Source organism: Neovison vison, chromosome 3 (assembly GCF_020171115.1).
Source record: "Neovison vison isolate M4711 chromosome 3, ASM_NN_V1, whole genome shotgun sequence".
In the NCBI taxonomy this organism is placed as follows: domain Eukaryota; kingdom Metazoa; phylum Chordata; class Mammalia; order Carnivora; family Mustelidae; genus Neogale; species Neogale vison.
This window is the reverse complement of record NC_058093.1, coordinates 162,025,653-162,041,982: the sequence shown is the minus strand read 5'-3', so window position 1 is coordinate 162,041,982 and position 16,330 is coordinate 162,025,653. Positions and strand designations below refer to the sequence as shown.

The following is a 16,330-nucleotide window of genomic DNA, read 5'->3' as shown; positions in this document are numbered from 1 at the left end:
GGGTTGGGTGTGACCCCACTATACACAACTAAAATAATGCCTCCCGGAGAATATTAATGGCTTTCTTTCTTTCTTTTTTTTAAGATTATTTATTTGTTTGACAGAACGAGAGAGGGAACACAAGCAGGGGGAGTGGGAGAGGGAGAAATAGGCTTCCCGCTGAGCAGAGATGCTGATGTGGGGCTTAATTCCAGGATCCTGGGATCATGACCTGAGCCGAGGGCAGACACTTAATGGAGCCAACCAGATGCCCCTATTAATGACTTTCTAATAGCAAAGCCCAGTTTCCTCTTCTTGGTCCTTACGTTTTATGTTCCTTCTGCAATATCTCTTTTTTCTTTTTTAACCCATCCAATTTGAAATCATGTACCTTAGACACTCACAATATATTTCAAATTGTTTCCTGCGGCCGCATTGTTGATAGCCATTCCTCTGTTTCCATCTGGAGCTTCTGTTCTTCCGTCTGATGACACACGGTGATGTCTCCACCACTCTCTCTGGTACTTCCTCTTGTCGCTGTGCACACTCACTGAGCAGCCTCTTTCACCGCCTGGTATAGCCCCTATGCCAGATCTTCCTATCTATCTATACCTATCTTCCACATCTGGTTCTAACTCCTCTTTCCTAATCCTGTGTTCTGTTCCAAATGCCTGCTGGATCTCCAGAGCTGATACCAAGCACCTGAAGACCATAACATCAGTATTAACCTCACTGTCTTCCCTTCCCTTCACCTTGCCGTCCCTTCTGCCCCCTCTCCATTAATGTCACCTCTGTTCTCACTTTGGAACTTGATCTCTCTTGTCCTCTCCTGTCTCCTGATCCGGTCATGACCTGTCGATTGTGCTCTGACTCTGAATGCCCTTGAACACTCCCACAGCTGCTGGCTCGACTGTACTCTGTTTCTCATCTATGCCATTCAGCAGCCTCCTGGCTGGAGTCCTCCCATGTCTACACCTGGTTTTTAAGCCACTTGTTAGGCCATATTCCTCCCTGAGTGGATGCCATCAGGACCTCCCTCTGTCTCTTATAGGAAAAATGTAGAACTCTTCTTTAAACCATGTATTTGCTAATTGGCCTCAGCCTACCTTTCCCATTTCATTTCATCCTACTCCTACATTCTCACAATTGGCCACTCAAAAGAACATAAATATACATATTCATATCTCTGTGCCTTGTGAGTTAATTACTTTATAAAAGCTTGGTCATCCTTCAAAAGCTTACTCAAGTACCATTTCCTGTATGTGGTCTTCCATAATCCATTCAGGCAGAATGAAGTGCCTTTTCTTCTGTGCCCTCACTACCTTTATTCTTACGGCCCATACAGGGCTTTCAACATTATATTATAGGCAATGGTGTGCCTTTTCTCCCGCCAGACTGATTTCATTAGGGACACTGAATATACGCTACTTCATTCACAGCCCCTAGCATACATACACTTTATTTGCTGAGGGTTTTAAAGTTCACCTACGACTAAATGACTATTTGAGCGATGTTCATAAAGAGAGAAGCTGTAGAAATATTGTCAGTACTCAGCCTTTTCTTTTGCAACATCCATAAAAGTTTACTCAAATTAATTACATTTTCCTTATTAATCGGTAATAGATAATGATCACTTTTACTCAATATATAAGCATTTGCTTTCTAGGAGAGTTTACTCCAGAAATGCAGTTGCGGATAAGGCAAGAAATTGAGAAGGAAAAGAAAACAGAACCTTGGAAAGAAAAATTCTTTGAAAGGTTTTATGGAGAAAAGTAAGTACTGGAGCATTTTTTTCTCATTTCTCTCAGAAGGAAATGAAAATGTAATTCTCTGCTTCACATAGCACACTCATATGCTGTAAAACTTAATAAACCAGTGATAAAAGGCAATAGTCCCTCAGTGTAAGAAACTGCAGGTAAAATTAGAGTGGCATATCAGCACTTAAATTTTTAAAAAATGCATTTTTAAGGGTTTATAACTTGTCCATGAAAATTCATTTTGGACTGAAAGTAGCACATGAAATCCGACCGAAGCCAATTTTGGCTTTCTTAACGAGATTTTAGTAAAAATCTTCTGGTTTTAATCCAAGTATATTCATTAAGGGATACTTGGGAGCTAAGTAGTTTTAGACACCCTTAATTCTCCTCTTTTTCTGAAAATGTTGACTGTGCGTATCTTGTTTAGTCCTTGTTTGGGGGAGAGCCTGAGGGATCACTCTTCACTCCAGCCATCTTCCTCTTTGAGTGTGGCCAGGTTTTAATTCATTATTTCTCTTCATATGTGTTTCTTTTTAAGATAACACCAGCCACACCTAAGCATGGAAGCAACTAAATTACATGGAAAGTAGTTTTACCTTTCAATGAAGGGGCATACTGTACTTGAGCAGAATTAGAGACTCAGATCCCTCAGGAAGAAGGAAGGAAGGATTTCGGAGCTAACAATTGACAGTGACTTTAGTTCCTCCTCACAAAGTAATTTTTCCTGGAACTCCCACATATGTAATTAATGCCTGGAAGTTGTTTTGCCTAAATGACGCTGAAGTGGTTGCAGGTAACAATATCTGTACCATTTGACTTAACTTCATAGAATATCCTCTTGTAAATAGGGAAACCAGTGTCAGGAGTCTCATATGAGAGTTCTTTTTTTTTTTAAGATTTTATTTATTTGTTGGACAGACAGAGATCACAAGTAGGCAGAGAGGCAGATAGAGAGCGGAGTTGGGGGCAGGGGTGTGTGTGGAAGCAGGCTCCCCACTGAGCAGAGAGCCCGAAGCAGGGCTGGATCCCAGGACCCTGGGATCATGACCTGAGTGGAAGGCAGAGGATTTAACCCACTGAGCCACCCAGGCAGGAGTCTCATAGAGTGCTCTTCCTGAAAAGGGATCCCGTGATTAACAGCCTGCTTACCCAGAGGAGGCTAGCATTTGGGGGAGTGTTCTAAATAGCAGTACCCTCAAGTAGGAAGGCTTGTTTTTAATTTTTCCTGGGATTGTGGATGTGTATACATCTTTAAGCAAAATTAGCAGGAGATAATTAATGCGTTTTCTCAAAAATTAAAAATGCAGCAACCTCCTTATATGCCTTCAGATATTGTCACCAGCAGCATTACTCAAGGCTCACTGCATCAGAATCCTTACTGGGGCTTTTAAAAATAGATACAGATTTCCAGGATCCATGCCAGACATACTGATTAGGAATGTCCAGGAGGTGAGCCCAGAAGTATGTGTTTTTAGATGCTCTTTAAGTCATGCTGATGCCCAGCAGGATTAAGAACCATGGAGAATGACATTGCAGACCATCTTGGAGGTTTCCCCCAACCTTGTGTGTGACAAAGGGAGTGTTGGGAGCACCGTTTCAAAGGCAAAACTGAGCTAGTTACCCCCAATGTACTAGTCCTTAGTTCTTGATTGTTGGGCCATTTTAAAATAAAAATTTTTTTTTTTAAAGATTCTGTTTATGTATTTGACAGAAAGAGACACAGCCAGAAAGGGAATACAAGGAGAGGGAGAAGGAGAAGCAGGGAGAGGGAGAAGCAGGTTTCCGCCAAGCAGGGAGCCGGATGCAGGGCTTGATCCTAAGACTCTGGGATCATGACCTGAGCTGAAGGCAGATGACTAACAACTAAGCCACCTAGGCACCCCCCCTTTTTTAATTCAGCAAAATTGATCCAACATCTCATCTAGATGCCAGAGGTGCAGACATTCACAGGGCTTTCTAGGCTCTGCCCTCAGAGAGCCTGTACCCCAGAGACCATGCTTTACAGAGGGCTTTCCTTCACACCCCAGGTCATAATTGAGCAGGCTGGGCTCTGATATGTGTCCAAGAGCTTTGAAAGTCTTATTTCACTAACCCACCCAGCCCAACAGTCCTATAAGATAGACACCCTTATTTCACTTTTACGTTAAAAAGGGGATTAGGGAACTGAGAGACAGTGAACCTAAGTCATTGATCCAGGTTTACACAGTGTGGGGAAGTGATTTGCTCAGCATCCTAGGGCCACAATTCCTTCTCAGAAAAGGTCACACCTACATAATTTTTTTACATAAAATTTGAGGGCTTCCAGACTCCCATGCATAACAGGTTAAAGGGCCCTGCCTTGGAGGGTAACTGCTACAATACTGTGAGTAAGCATGATCCCCCCTTATTATCCTTGAGCTCTGAATACAAACACTTCTTTTATTTGACCCTTTCCTTGCTGCAGTTTATCCATAGGGTTTCTGTCCCCTTATGTCACTGGAATTCTTGCTTGTCTTTTTCCATCTTCAGTTACATATTGGATGATAGCCATATTTTGGACATTCCAATGTTCTTCTCATTTTGTTACTTCACGATTATTTAAACTACCCCAGTGTGTGAAAGATTGTTTTTCCTAGCGCCAGATAATTTTCAGTTGACATGAAAATTTCACTGCTCTAACTTTTCCCAGAATGTTGCAATCCAAACTCCCCCATTGTTAAGATTTGTCTCCTCTAGTCTTCAGGCTGTGTGTTTGAGCTCTCTGTTTTGGTTCTAATTGGCTTACTCTGCTTGTAACATAGCACTGTTCTATATTTGCTTTAGTCACTTAGAGATCACCCATACGTGCACTAACTCAGAATGATAGATTTCTGGACTTACCTGTTTTCCTTTGTGTTGTTATGCAGTGTGCTGTGAAAGCCAACCTTCTTTGCCTTATGCCATCTTAAATCCATTTTGTTATGGAAATAATAAAATGTTGACATAGGCATATTTTATACAGTACTGTTCTCCAATTATACATATATATATATATATTATGAATGTAGACACACATGTATAATATATATATTTTATATATTCCATACTTTTGTGATACTTAAAAATATTTAATATGAATTAATAAATTTATAATATCCTTATTAACCAACCAGCAGAAATTCGGCTGCCACTGGATAATTACTGTATATTTTACACCTAACGTAGTATCAGTAGTATCTCTACTTGGCCTAGCCCCAAGGGACCATATTTCTAGTTGATTATTCTGCTTTATCTGTAATGTTGTAATTCTGCTCCTCTCAGTGTAGGATAGTTATAAATTGGAGTTTCGTTTGAACCCATCTTAGGGAGAGTTGAAAGAAAAGAAGCTAATTATGAGGGCAGTATTTCCTAGCTTCTTTTTAGAGTCTTCTGAATGTTAGCAAAGAAGGCTATGAATACACCCCCAAAAATGTATTCAATGTTATTTCCCTTTCATTTTGGAGAATTTAAGTAAAAGGTTGAAAATTTCACTGAGGTATTTTCCTGCATTGATACTTTTAGCTGTATTTCTTCACTCAAATATGTTTGAGAATATTTCTCTCTTGTAATTGTCTATACTCAAACTTCTTTTAGAACAGCTTATTTCTCTACCATGTGATGCTGATAATGTAAGTTAGTATGATAGGAAATAGTGATTTCCAATATCTTTGTAATTCTGATGAACTTTTCCTTATGACATGAATATTAGGTTACATTATTTCTTAATGCTCTTTGTTATCTTTCATGGAATATCCTTACAGGAAGAGATCACATGAAAAAATTTTTAGATCTTACCTTATACAAACATAATCTAGTAGAATCAAGTTTGTTGACCCCAAATATGTTTGTTATTCTTTAGTGAAATTTCCGTGTTGTTAGACACTTACAGACACTTACAGACTAAAATAAGGTTAGTGATAAACCTCTTACATTGGTTTAAGAGAATTTAATCTTTGGAAGTCTTTTCAGTTTTAGGATTTTACAGCATACCCATATCCCATTGATCTTATTTGCTTATATTGCATCCTCTGAAGACTGGGCAATTTTCTATGATAAAGGTAAATTTCTACTTTTTGACTAAAAATTTTAGATCTTATCCATTCTTTTGTTTTTCTGCCCATATTTTCTAATCTTTTGTAGGATGTAATTTTTTAATTCCTTTTACATAACATTTCGCAAAGCTCATATTTCCTTGCTTACACAATAAAAATCTGTACCAAATAAGTTAATAAAACAAAATTTAAAAAATAAATAAATAAATATAAAAATCTGAATATTTCTTAACCAGAGCAGAGTTTATTTAGTTATGATTATTAAAAAAGTAAAAGAACTAAGTCATCATAAACTAGTTTATATAAATTAAGCATGTTACTTAGTGATTGTAAAATTAATTTGATGCATTTGCTTTTGTTGAATACACACACGCACGCACGCGCACACATGCACACACAAACGCACAGACACATATATCTCCAAATAGTACCTTTCATGTTTTGTGGTTGAACAATAATTGAATATTTCCAATTTCTGTTCAGGTTGGGCATGTCAAGAGAGGAATCAGTAAAGCTCACTTCTGGACCAAACAGCGATGGAGCTGAAAGTAGTTCGTGTGGAGCCTCTGGCCTTCCAGGTCTTTCTGCACAGACTCCCTTGGAAGAGCAACAGCCAAAAGGCATGAAAAGTCCAACTTCTCCAGAGCCTGGTTTCTGTGCTACACTTTGTCCTATGGTAGATGTAGGTAAAGATGGAATGGCAGAATCAGACTCAGAAGATATCTTGATCCCTGAAGAATCCGTGATTCAGGAGGAAATTGCAGAAGAGGTAGAGACTAGTATCTGTGAATGTCAGGATGAAAATCATAAGACAATACCTGAATTTTCTGAGGAGTCTGAAAGTCCAGCCAACTCTCATGAAGAGCCTCACGTAGCACCTCCTGAAGATAACCCGGAGTCCTGCGTTATGATGAATGATGTTTTAGAAACTTTGCCTCATATCGAAGTGAAGGTGGAAGAGAAATCCGAATCTCCCCAGGAAGAAATGTCGGTTGTTATCGATCAGCTAGAAGTCTGTGACTCTCTCGTTCCTTCTACTTCCTCTGTGACTCATGTCAGTGACCCAGAACATAAGGAGCCAGAAACTGCAGTAGAGACCAATCCTTCAAAAATAAAAACAGGGTCCTCTTCTTTCGAAGACCAGTTTCCCAGCGAAGGGATTGCTGTAGATATGGAGCTACAGAGTGATCCTGATGAACAGCTTTCTGAAAATGCTTGTATCTCAGAAACATCTTTCTCTTCCGAGAGCCCAGAGGGAGCCTGTACCAGCCTGACATCCCCAGGAGGGGAAACTCAGTCCACCTCAGAGGAATCATGTACTCCAGCCTCCCTTGAGACAACGTTTTGTTCTGAGGTGTCCAGCACTGAAAATGCAGACAAATATAACCAGAGAAATCCACCTGATGAAAACCTTCATGCATCTTTGATGTCAGAAATATCTCCAGTATCCACTTCACCTGAAATATCAGAGGCATCTCTGATGTCCAATTTACCTTTAACCTCTGAAGCATCCCCTGTATCAAATTTACCTTTAACATCAGAAACATCACCCATGTCTGATCTACCTTTGACATCAGAAACGTCTTCAGTGTCTTCCATGCTTCTCACATCTGAGACCACTTTTATATCCAGTTTGCCACTTCCTTCAGAAACATCTCCAATTTCTAATTCTTCCATGAATGAAAGAATGGTGCATCAGCAAAGAAAGTCCCCTTCCCTATCTGAAGAACCACTCTCCCCACAGAAAGATGAAGGCTCTGCCCCTGCCAAGCCACTGGGGGAGAGCCTTCTCTCTCAACAGAAGACTCTGTCAAATACTCCTGAGCCCATCAAAATGGGTTCCTCCATTGTTCCTGAAGCATTCCCGTCGGAAGACTTGCATGTTAAGACTCTGAATCAGCAGCCTTGTAAATCACATGTTGAAACTGAGAAGGCCTATCCTGCTTCAATTCCAGAACCCCCTTCTATAGAAATGATAAAAGTGAAAAATCATAATGTCCTGCAAAGAACAGAAAAGAAAGGGGCGTCTTCACCATTGGAGTTACCTGTCTTTTCTGAAGAGACAGAGAATAAGGGAAATGAGCTTCCATCAGCTAAATTACAGGACAAGCAGTATGTGTCATCAGTGGATAAGGCTTCATTTTCAGAAGGCTCTAGAAACAAAACACACAAGCAAGGGAGCTCACAGAATCGGTTGGAGACCTCACATTCTTCCAAGTTGTCAGAGCCCTCCAAGTCACCAGATGGGATAAGAAATGAAAGTAGAGAATCTGAGTTATCGAAGAGGAAAACTGCAGAGCAGCACAGCTTTGGAATTTGTAAGGAGAAGAGAGCTCGGATAGAAGATGATCAGTCAACCCGGAACTTACCATCCAGCAGCCCACCTGAGAAAGAACAGCCTCCAAGAGAAGAGCCCAGAGTTCCACCTCTCAAGGTATGGACTAATAACAACATTAAAGGCAATTCCATAGATAGGCTTTTCCTAGTTAGATGCTTAATTTTCAGAATTAAATAAGGTTTTATTCCCTCCAGGTTTTATGTAGCAGTTGATGATCTAATATTCTAAGCACGAGTCTAATATTAAATGATCCTTTTTAAGGATTGCTTAGCTCCCAAGATAATCTCAGATGCATTATATATTTAGATTCAACATTTAAGGAAAAAGAAGTGGGGAAGGAGTACAGGGCCTGGAGGGGCCTATAGGCCATGAGATGAAGGGTCTTTTGGGAATTCCAAGGTATAAGATGAAGACATACATGCACTTGGGAAAAGTTGAGAGAGAATTTAGTCCCCAGTCAAAGTTCGGTAGGACTAGGGAAAGAGTCAAAAGTCAGAAGTGTGCATGAAGTAGGAGAAGGTGCAGGATATTGGTTCATTTATTTTCCAGCAAATATTCACCACCACCATTTCCCAACAGAAAGGACCTGACTTACGGAAGAGCCTCATTAAATATTTCTTGAGTAAATCAATAAAATTGCTTTGCACACTCTGAGGGGAAATGCTGTAGCTATACAGATATGCAAATCTTTTTTTTTTTTTTAATTTTTGAGATAGTAAAGAGGCACTTAACTTCACAGATAATAAAACCTGTAGTGAAACATTCCCATTTATACATTCTCTTTTGACCCCAGGTAGGTTTTAACTCTCGGAAAACAAACCTTTTATATAAATTGGCTCTGCCTAAGTAAACTGAAAATTAAGGCTAATTCAAAAGAAATATTTTGTTTAATTAAAAAAATCCTAACCAATATAATCTATACTTATTTGGTGCTTTCATCTTAGTCCATTTATACTGCCCAACGGTAAAGTGCATTATTCCGCCATAGGTTTGGTCTAGGATTATAAATGTGTTCAAGCTGTGTTTCTCTTAATCTCTTTCTCTTTACTTTGCTCTGCTCCGACATCTATTTTATGTATGTGTCTCATGATATCCATAAGGCTGACTTTTAAGAGTGTAGCTGCAGTTACTCTACTTAATAAAGTAACCCCTATTAAATAGATTCTAAAGATGTGAAAGATGAACATTAAGCACCAGTTAAAGGCCCCGCTATGCATTTTAATTTCTGAAGCAGTGGAAAGAAAAATATAAGTATGCTTTTCATAGGAAATATTTTTGAACATAGCAGTCTGTTTTTCTTGTCAAAAGCTTGTTTTCAACCTAGCATATACTTCCCGGTAGATGGATAACATAAATAGATTTGGTGTTTATTTGGCCTTGAGCTCTTGCTTAAGTATAGCTAGGTTTAATTTTTTAAATGTTTTTAGTTGTTTTTTTTTTTTAAGTAAAGAAAATATTTAAAAGGAAAACTGGAATCGCCTTTCTAAATTCATTTTTTTCTTTGAAGCCTTTGGATTATAAGAGAAACATCACAGGTTGGAAAAGGAGAAATGATATAGCTCAGAAAGATCATTTCATCTACCGAAGTTTCAAAGCATAATTCCAGATTGATACGATCCTGTAGTATGTGTCAAGCATTTATAGTATAAATATACATATGTTAAGAAGGGAGATATGTTTTCTAGGAAAAGCTTTTACTAGAGGGAGGAAAACAAAGGAAGTATAGTACTTGTCAGGAGCCCTGAGTGGGGAACCATTATGTCACACCCTTGTTATAAGATCCCAGGGCAGCCTACTTTCCCTCCACAGGCTCAGTTTTTTCTACTGTAAATTGAGGGGCTTTAACTAGGTTCCTTCCAACTCTCCAAATCTGTGACCCTAAAAATCTATGACTCTCTAATCTATGACTCATGTTTCTAGTGCCTAGAGCATTGCTATAAGATGTTGGTTGTTGAGTCTTATGCCTCATGAATTTGGGAATGACTGTGAGTCGCTTAATTAGCATGAGTTAGGTAGATGCTGTGGGTCGGGCTGTTTATGAAATTCAGCAAATTGTAGATTACCGATATCCGAAGAAACTGCCCAACCTGTCGTTGCTTTTAGAAGCAGAAAACCAGCATTGCCCTTGCTTCGTGAAAAGATAATGATACCAAATCCCTTTGGAAAGCAGAGCACTCTCACAAGCATAGTTTTATTTCATCTTTATAACAACCCTGTGAAGGAAATAGACCAGAAATAACTCATCTCATTTTACAAGTGAGTTTACAAACTCTTATTGTGTGCTGATTATACAGGTATGAGCCAGCGTGCCGGGTTGTGTGGGAGTACAGAAAAACCACAGAGTCTCTGGCTCATGGAGGTCCCTGGAGAAAGCAAAGTACACCATGATTTGCCCAAGATTGCAGAATTTCTTTGAGTAAAGGCAGGATGAGAATTCTAGTCTTCTGACTTCTTGGCTAGGGCTTTTTTCTTTGTGGCAAATGAAGAGATAAACTCGTATAGAATGAAGGTCCCAGTTTTCCCTGCCAGGAAGGAAGATAATTTAAAAGCTAACTATCTCTAAGTCTTTTTTAGCTAACCTCATTTTAAAAAGCATGGATTTTGTTTCCATTTATATGAGGCATTAAGAAGATGTTTCATTTCCATACCAAATGAAGTCACCGGTTGATGTTCCTGTAGATGAAAAACAGAGATTAAAAATTTTAATTTCATATTCGTGCCACATTGATTGTCGCTTTTTTTTTTTAAAGATTTTATTTATTTATTTGACAGAGAGATCACAAGTAGGCAGAGAGGCAGGCAGAGAGAGAGAGGAGGAAGCAGGTTCCCCGCTGAGCAGAGAGCCCGATGCGGGCCTGGATCCCAGGACGCTGAGATCATGACCTGAGCCGAAGGCAGCGGCTTAACCCACTGAGCCACCCAGGCGCCCTGATTGTCGCTTTATACCCAAAAGACCTATTTGGGGATTTAGGTGTCGTTCTTGCCACATTATGAGAGGACATCGCCCATCTTATCTCTTGTGTTATCACGTTCCACCTGCGTCCTCTATGATCATGTACCAAGCGCTTTCTCTTTCCATTCTCCCCTTCCTATAGATCCAGCTTTCCAAAATTGGGCCACCTTTCATTATCAAGAGCCAGCCAGTCTCCAAACCAGAGTCTCGTGCATCCCCCAGCACGTCGGTTGGCGGGGGGAGGAACACAGGAGCCAGGACCCTTGCAGACATCAAGGCCAGAGCCCAGCAAGCGAGGGCCCAGCGAGAGGCAGCCGCGGCAGCTGCTGTAGCCGCCGCGGCGAGCATCGTCTCGGGAGCCATGGGGAGCCCAGGAGAGGGTGGAAAGGCAAGAACCCTGGCACATATCAAAGAGCAGACAAAGGCGAAGCTGTTTGCAAAGCATCAAGCCCGAGCCCACCTCTTCCAGAACACTAAAGAGTCCCGGTTGCCTCCACTCGGCTCAAAGGAAGGGCCTCCAAGCTTAGAAGTCTGTTCTACCCCTGAAACAAAAATTGAAGGGTCGACTGGTGTGATTATTGTCAATCCAAACTGCAGATCTCCTAGCAACAAGTCTGCGCACCTCCGGGAGACCACCGCCGTACTACAGCCATCTCTTAACCCAGCTAAACTTCCAGAAACTGCCACGGACTTATCTGCGCATAGTTCCGACGAAAATCTACATTTATCTGAGAAAATTGTTTCATCTACCTCTTCTGAAAATAGCAGTGTGCCCATGCTTTTTAATAAAAACTCCGTCCCTGTGTCTGTTTGCAGCACTGCTATGTCGGGAGCAATTAAAGAACATCCCTTTGTGAGTTCTGTTGATAAATCCTCTGTTCTAATGTCTGTTGACAGTGCAAACACCACAATTTCTGCTTGTAATATAAGCATGTTGAAAACCATCCAGGGAACGGACACTCCGTGCATAGCCATTATACCAAAATGTATCGAAAGCACTCCTGTCCCCGTCCCAGCCGAGGGCCGCGGTGTCTCGAGCCCCATGGACGACAAGCAGTTGCCACTGTCCAGCAGCAGCGCTGGTAACCTCGTCTCCAGTCAGTACACCTCCGTGCCAACTCCCTCCATTGGAAATAACTTGCCAAACCATCTCTCCGCGGGCTCGGTCTTGATTCCCCCGCCGGGGATGAACAGCAGATTTCCTTCTGAGAAGATAGCCATGCCTGGGGGTGAAGAACAGCAGGCCCCCAGACCCCTGGGTACCACTGTGAGAGCCGCCCTCAGCTGCAGGGAGTCCGCAGCGGCCACAGACGCTCTGGCCGCGCGGGCGCCTGTCGCCATGTTTGCCGGAAGCATGCTGACCATCAACTCGTACGAGGGGCCCCCCAAGTTGAGTGCTGAAAGCTCAGACAAACATCCAGGGCCCCGAAACAGGGCAGACAATTCTGGGAAACCTCAGCCACCCGCGGGGGGCTTCGCACCAGCAGCCATAAACAGATCGATCCCGTGTAAAGTCATCGTGGACCACAGCACCACGCTGACCTCCACTCTGTCTCTGACCGTCTCCATCGAAAGTGCGGAAGCCAGCTTGGACCTCCAGAGCCGGTCCGTGAGGACAGAAGCCTCCGTCCAGCCTGTGGCATGCCCCCAGGTGTCCGTCATCAGCCGGCCAGAGCCGGTGGCCAGCGAAGGCGTGGACCAGGGCTCGAGTTTCATCAGTGTCGCGGCAACGAAGCAGGAGTGTGCCCCGATGCAGGCCGCCTGCCCAAGTCTCCGAGAGGGACCCCTCATGGGTGCAGACCAACGGAACGAGGCGCCTGCTCCTCGCCACAGCTTCGCCGAGCAGGCGCGGGGCCCAACCGCTTTCAAAAGCGAAGCCGACGCAGCCTGTAGCAATCCGTATAACCCAGGCAGCCGGATTTGCTGGAGCGAGGACGGGATGCGGGGCGCAGGACAGCCCCTGGTGAGTCACCCCGCTTCAAGCAAGCAGAAAGAGTATCTGGAGCAAAGCTGTCCGAAGGCCATCAAAACCGAACACGCCAGCTACTCCCACGTGGCAGAGCTCCACCCCAGGAATCTCATAACCAGTGGCGCTCTCCCCGTGAAGTCCGAACCTCATGAAGTGGACAAGGGCTTTAGGATGGACACGGAAGACTTCCCCGGCCCCGAGCTGCCTCCTCCGGCCGCAGAGGTCACCCCCAGTGGGCAGCAGACGCAGAACGTGAAGGCTCCCACCTCCGGTCCCATGGAAGAGGCGATTTCCTTGGCCGCAGACCCCCTGAAAAGGGTTCCCGGCGCGGGCAGCTCCGGCTGCCGACTGTCCTCTGTGGAGGCCAACAACCCGCTGGTGACCCAGTTACTCCAGGGCAACCTGCCTTTGGAAAAAGTGTTGCCTCAGCCCCGACTGGGAGCCAAGCTCGAAATCAACAGGCTTCCTCTGCCTCTTCAAACTACCTCAGCGGGGAAGACAGCCCCCGAGCGGAACATCGTTGAAATGCCGTCCAGCTCTCCAAACCCCGACGGGAAGGGCTACCTGGCAGGGACCCTTGCGCCGCTACAAATGAGGAAGCGAGAAAACCACCCCAAAAAGAGAGTCGCCAGGACTGTGGGGGAGCACACGCAAGTGAAGTGCGAGCCAGGGAAATTGCTGGTGGAGCCAGATGGGAAAGGGGTGCCTTGTGTCATCAACTCGGGCCTGACTCCGCTAGGAGGGCACAGCCAGCCCTTCAAGCAGGAGTGGCTGAACAAGCACCCCATGCAGAACAGAATCGTGCCCAGCCCCGAGGTCAAACAGCAGAAGCGGCTGCTCCCCTCCTGTAGCTTCCAGCAGAACCTCTTTCATGTCGACAAGAATGGCAGCTTCCACCCTGACGCTGGTACCTCACACAGACAGCAGTTTCACCAAATGCCGATGGCTGCCAGGGCCCCCATGCCGAGCGCAGCCCTGCTACCGGCCTCCGCCAAGACCCCAGTGGGCTGTAATGCATTTGCCTTCAACAGGCATCTTGAACAGAAGGGACTGGTAGAGGTTGGCCTTTCTCCCGCACCCCACCAGCTAAGGTTAGCCAACATGTTGTCCCCCAACATGCCCCTTAAAGAAGGTGATGATGTGGGAGGGGCTGCACACACAATGCCAAACAAAGCCCTGGTGCATGCCCCGCCCCCGCCCCCGCCCCCTCCCCCCCCTCCGCCCTTGGCCCTGCCCCCGCCTCCCCCACCACCACCACCTCCTCTACCTCCACCTCTTCCTAATACAGAAGTCCCATCCGATCAAAAGCAGCCACCGGTTACCATGGAAACCACTAAGAGACTTAGTTGGCCACAGTCCACGGGCATATGTAGCAATATAAAATCGGAACCTCTTTCTTTTGAGGAAGGTTTAAGCAGCAGCTGTGAACTGGGCATGAAACAAGTTTCCTATGACCAGAATGAAATGAAAGAACAGTTAAAAGCATTTGCGCTAAAAAATGCAGATTTCTCTTCCTATTTGCTTTCTGAGCCACAAAAGCCTTTTACCCAATTAGCTGCTCAGAAAATGCAGGTGCAGCAACAGCAGCAGCTCTGTGGAAATTATCCAACAATACACTTTGGGAGCACGAGCTTCAAAAGGGCAGCATCTGCAATTGAAAAGTCCATTGGGATTTTGGGAAGTGGCTCCAGTCCCGCCACGGGCCTGCCTGGTCAGAACGCTCAGATGCCTGTTCAGAACTTTGCCGACAGCAGCAACGCGGACGAATTGGAACTGAAATGCTCTTGCCGGCTGAAAGCCATGATCGTGTGCAAAGGCTGTGGGGCCTTCTGCCACGATGACTGCATAGGTCCCTCCAAACTCTGTGTAGCTTGCCTGGTGGTGCGGTAAGACCTGAGGAAAGATGCAGTATCCCTTTTCAACACGGAAAAGCCAAACGGCGTCAGCAGCGACAAATTGAGTAACTCAGTGGTTTATATCGTGATAATTTATTTTACTCTGGAACAGATTATCTTTTCTCTCTGGGATTCTTTACTTGCGTTTCCCAGAAAGGGGAGATCGCACCCCAACCGAGTGGCCCAGCGGCATGTCTTTTGCATATTAAGTTACCATTCCCAGCTTTGGAAAATTTCTGTCCAAGTGTACACAGGTCACTACCCCATTCGTTTTGTTTCGTTTTGTTTCTTTTATCCAGGTGTAGATAGGAAAAGGACATTTTTCATTACTTAATGCTAACCAGAAACGCAGATGTAGAAAGAATGGTAAAAGTGATTTAAGGTGGTTGGTTATTCGTTCTTCTGTAGATTAACCATGACAACGAGAGTTTTCACAGTTGACTCTTCTGGACCTACCCTTACCACAGTGATTAAATCATATTTGGAAAGGGGAATCTGATTTAAATGTATGATTCCTTGTATTTGCTCATATCACAAAAGATACATTAAAGGAGGTATGCCATTAATGAACTCCACTGTCCGTATTCTCTTCCCTCCCTTTTTACTCTTTCCAGAGACTGGCAGAATATTCCATCTGCCTTGGACATTGTGCACACATTGTAGTGAAATGTGTCTTATACCTGAAATTGCAGTGTGGGCCTCAAGGCCAGTAATCTGGTTCGAGCCCTTCGACACCTGATACCTGATACTGTAAGGTCAGTAGACCAAGAGAAGGCCAGAGGCCCACAGGCCCACGGGATTTCAGAACATCATGTGTAGCTTTTAAGAGCAAGTATGAAAAAAAAAATGCCCTAAAATTTAAAAAGTCAGCAAGTAAAATGCTGTGTATGCAAACACATAGAAGTGGGTTGATAATGTAAATATTGGTCCATTCTGTTTAATACAACTACTAGATATTAAAATGGGGGGGGATAATTGTACCCTTTGTTGATGATTCCAGTCCATTCTGGCTTCTGACTCTGCAGAGGTTGGGCCCCTCCCTTTGAAAGCATTGTTGAAGATAAGAGGAACTGCAGAAGGCTGATGTGTGGATCTACTTCTGAGCGGTTTTCCCCTCATGATTCGCAATCTATATAGTTAATTATATTTGACTCCGAAATAGCCCTTATTTTAAAAAACCATTCTAGGTATTGCATGTTTTGTCCCCCTCCCCCCCTCAGGTGAATTCAGTACATTCTTCCTCATATTTGGGGGAGTAGAACTGCTTTTGAAAATGGGATACTGCATCTTACAGATACCGTTGGTGTTTATCCAGTAGAGGCTGAGTGTTGAGGACTTGAGCTACATTCCACATACTTTGGCCACCCTCATGCCGGAGAACAGCTGTAGT

The 16,330-nt window shown here is 43.6% G+C and overlaps 1 protein-coding gene across 1 annotated transcript in view; it reads left to right on the top strand.

Annotated features, from left to right (window-relative positions):
- ASXL3 (ASXL transcriptional regulator 3) overlaps positions 1 to 15,184 on the top strand; it is a 182,794-nt gene extending 167,610 nt beyond the window's left edge. The window contains exons 10-12 of the mRNA XM_044243202.1: positions 1,646 to 1,751; positions 6,269 to 8,219; positions 11,219 to 15,184. Coding sequence (XP_044099137.1) covers positions 1,646 to 1,751; positions 6,269 to 8,219; positions 11,219 to 14,935 — 5,774 coding nt within the window. The 3' untranslated portion in view covers positions 14,936 to 15,184. The remainder of the gene's footprint in view (positions 1 to 1,645; positions 1,752 to 6,268; positions 8,220 to 11,218) is intronic.
- Positions 15,185 to 16,330: the final 1,146 nt, after the last annotated feature.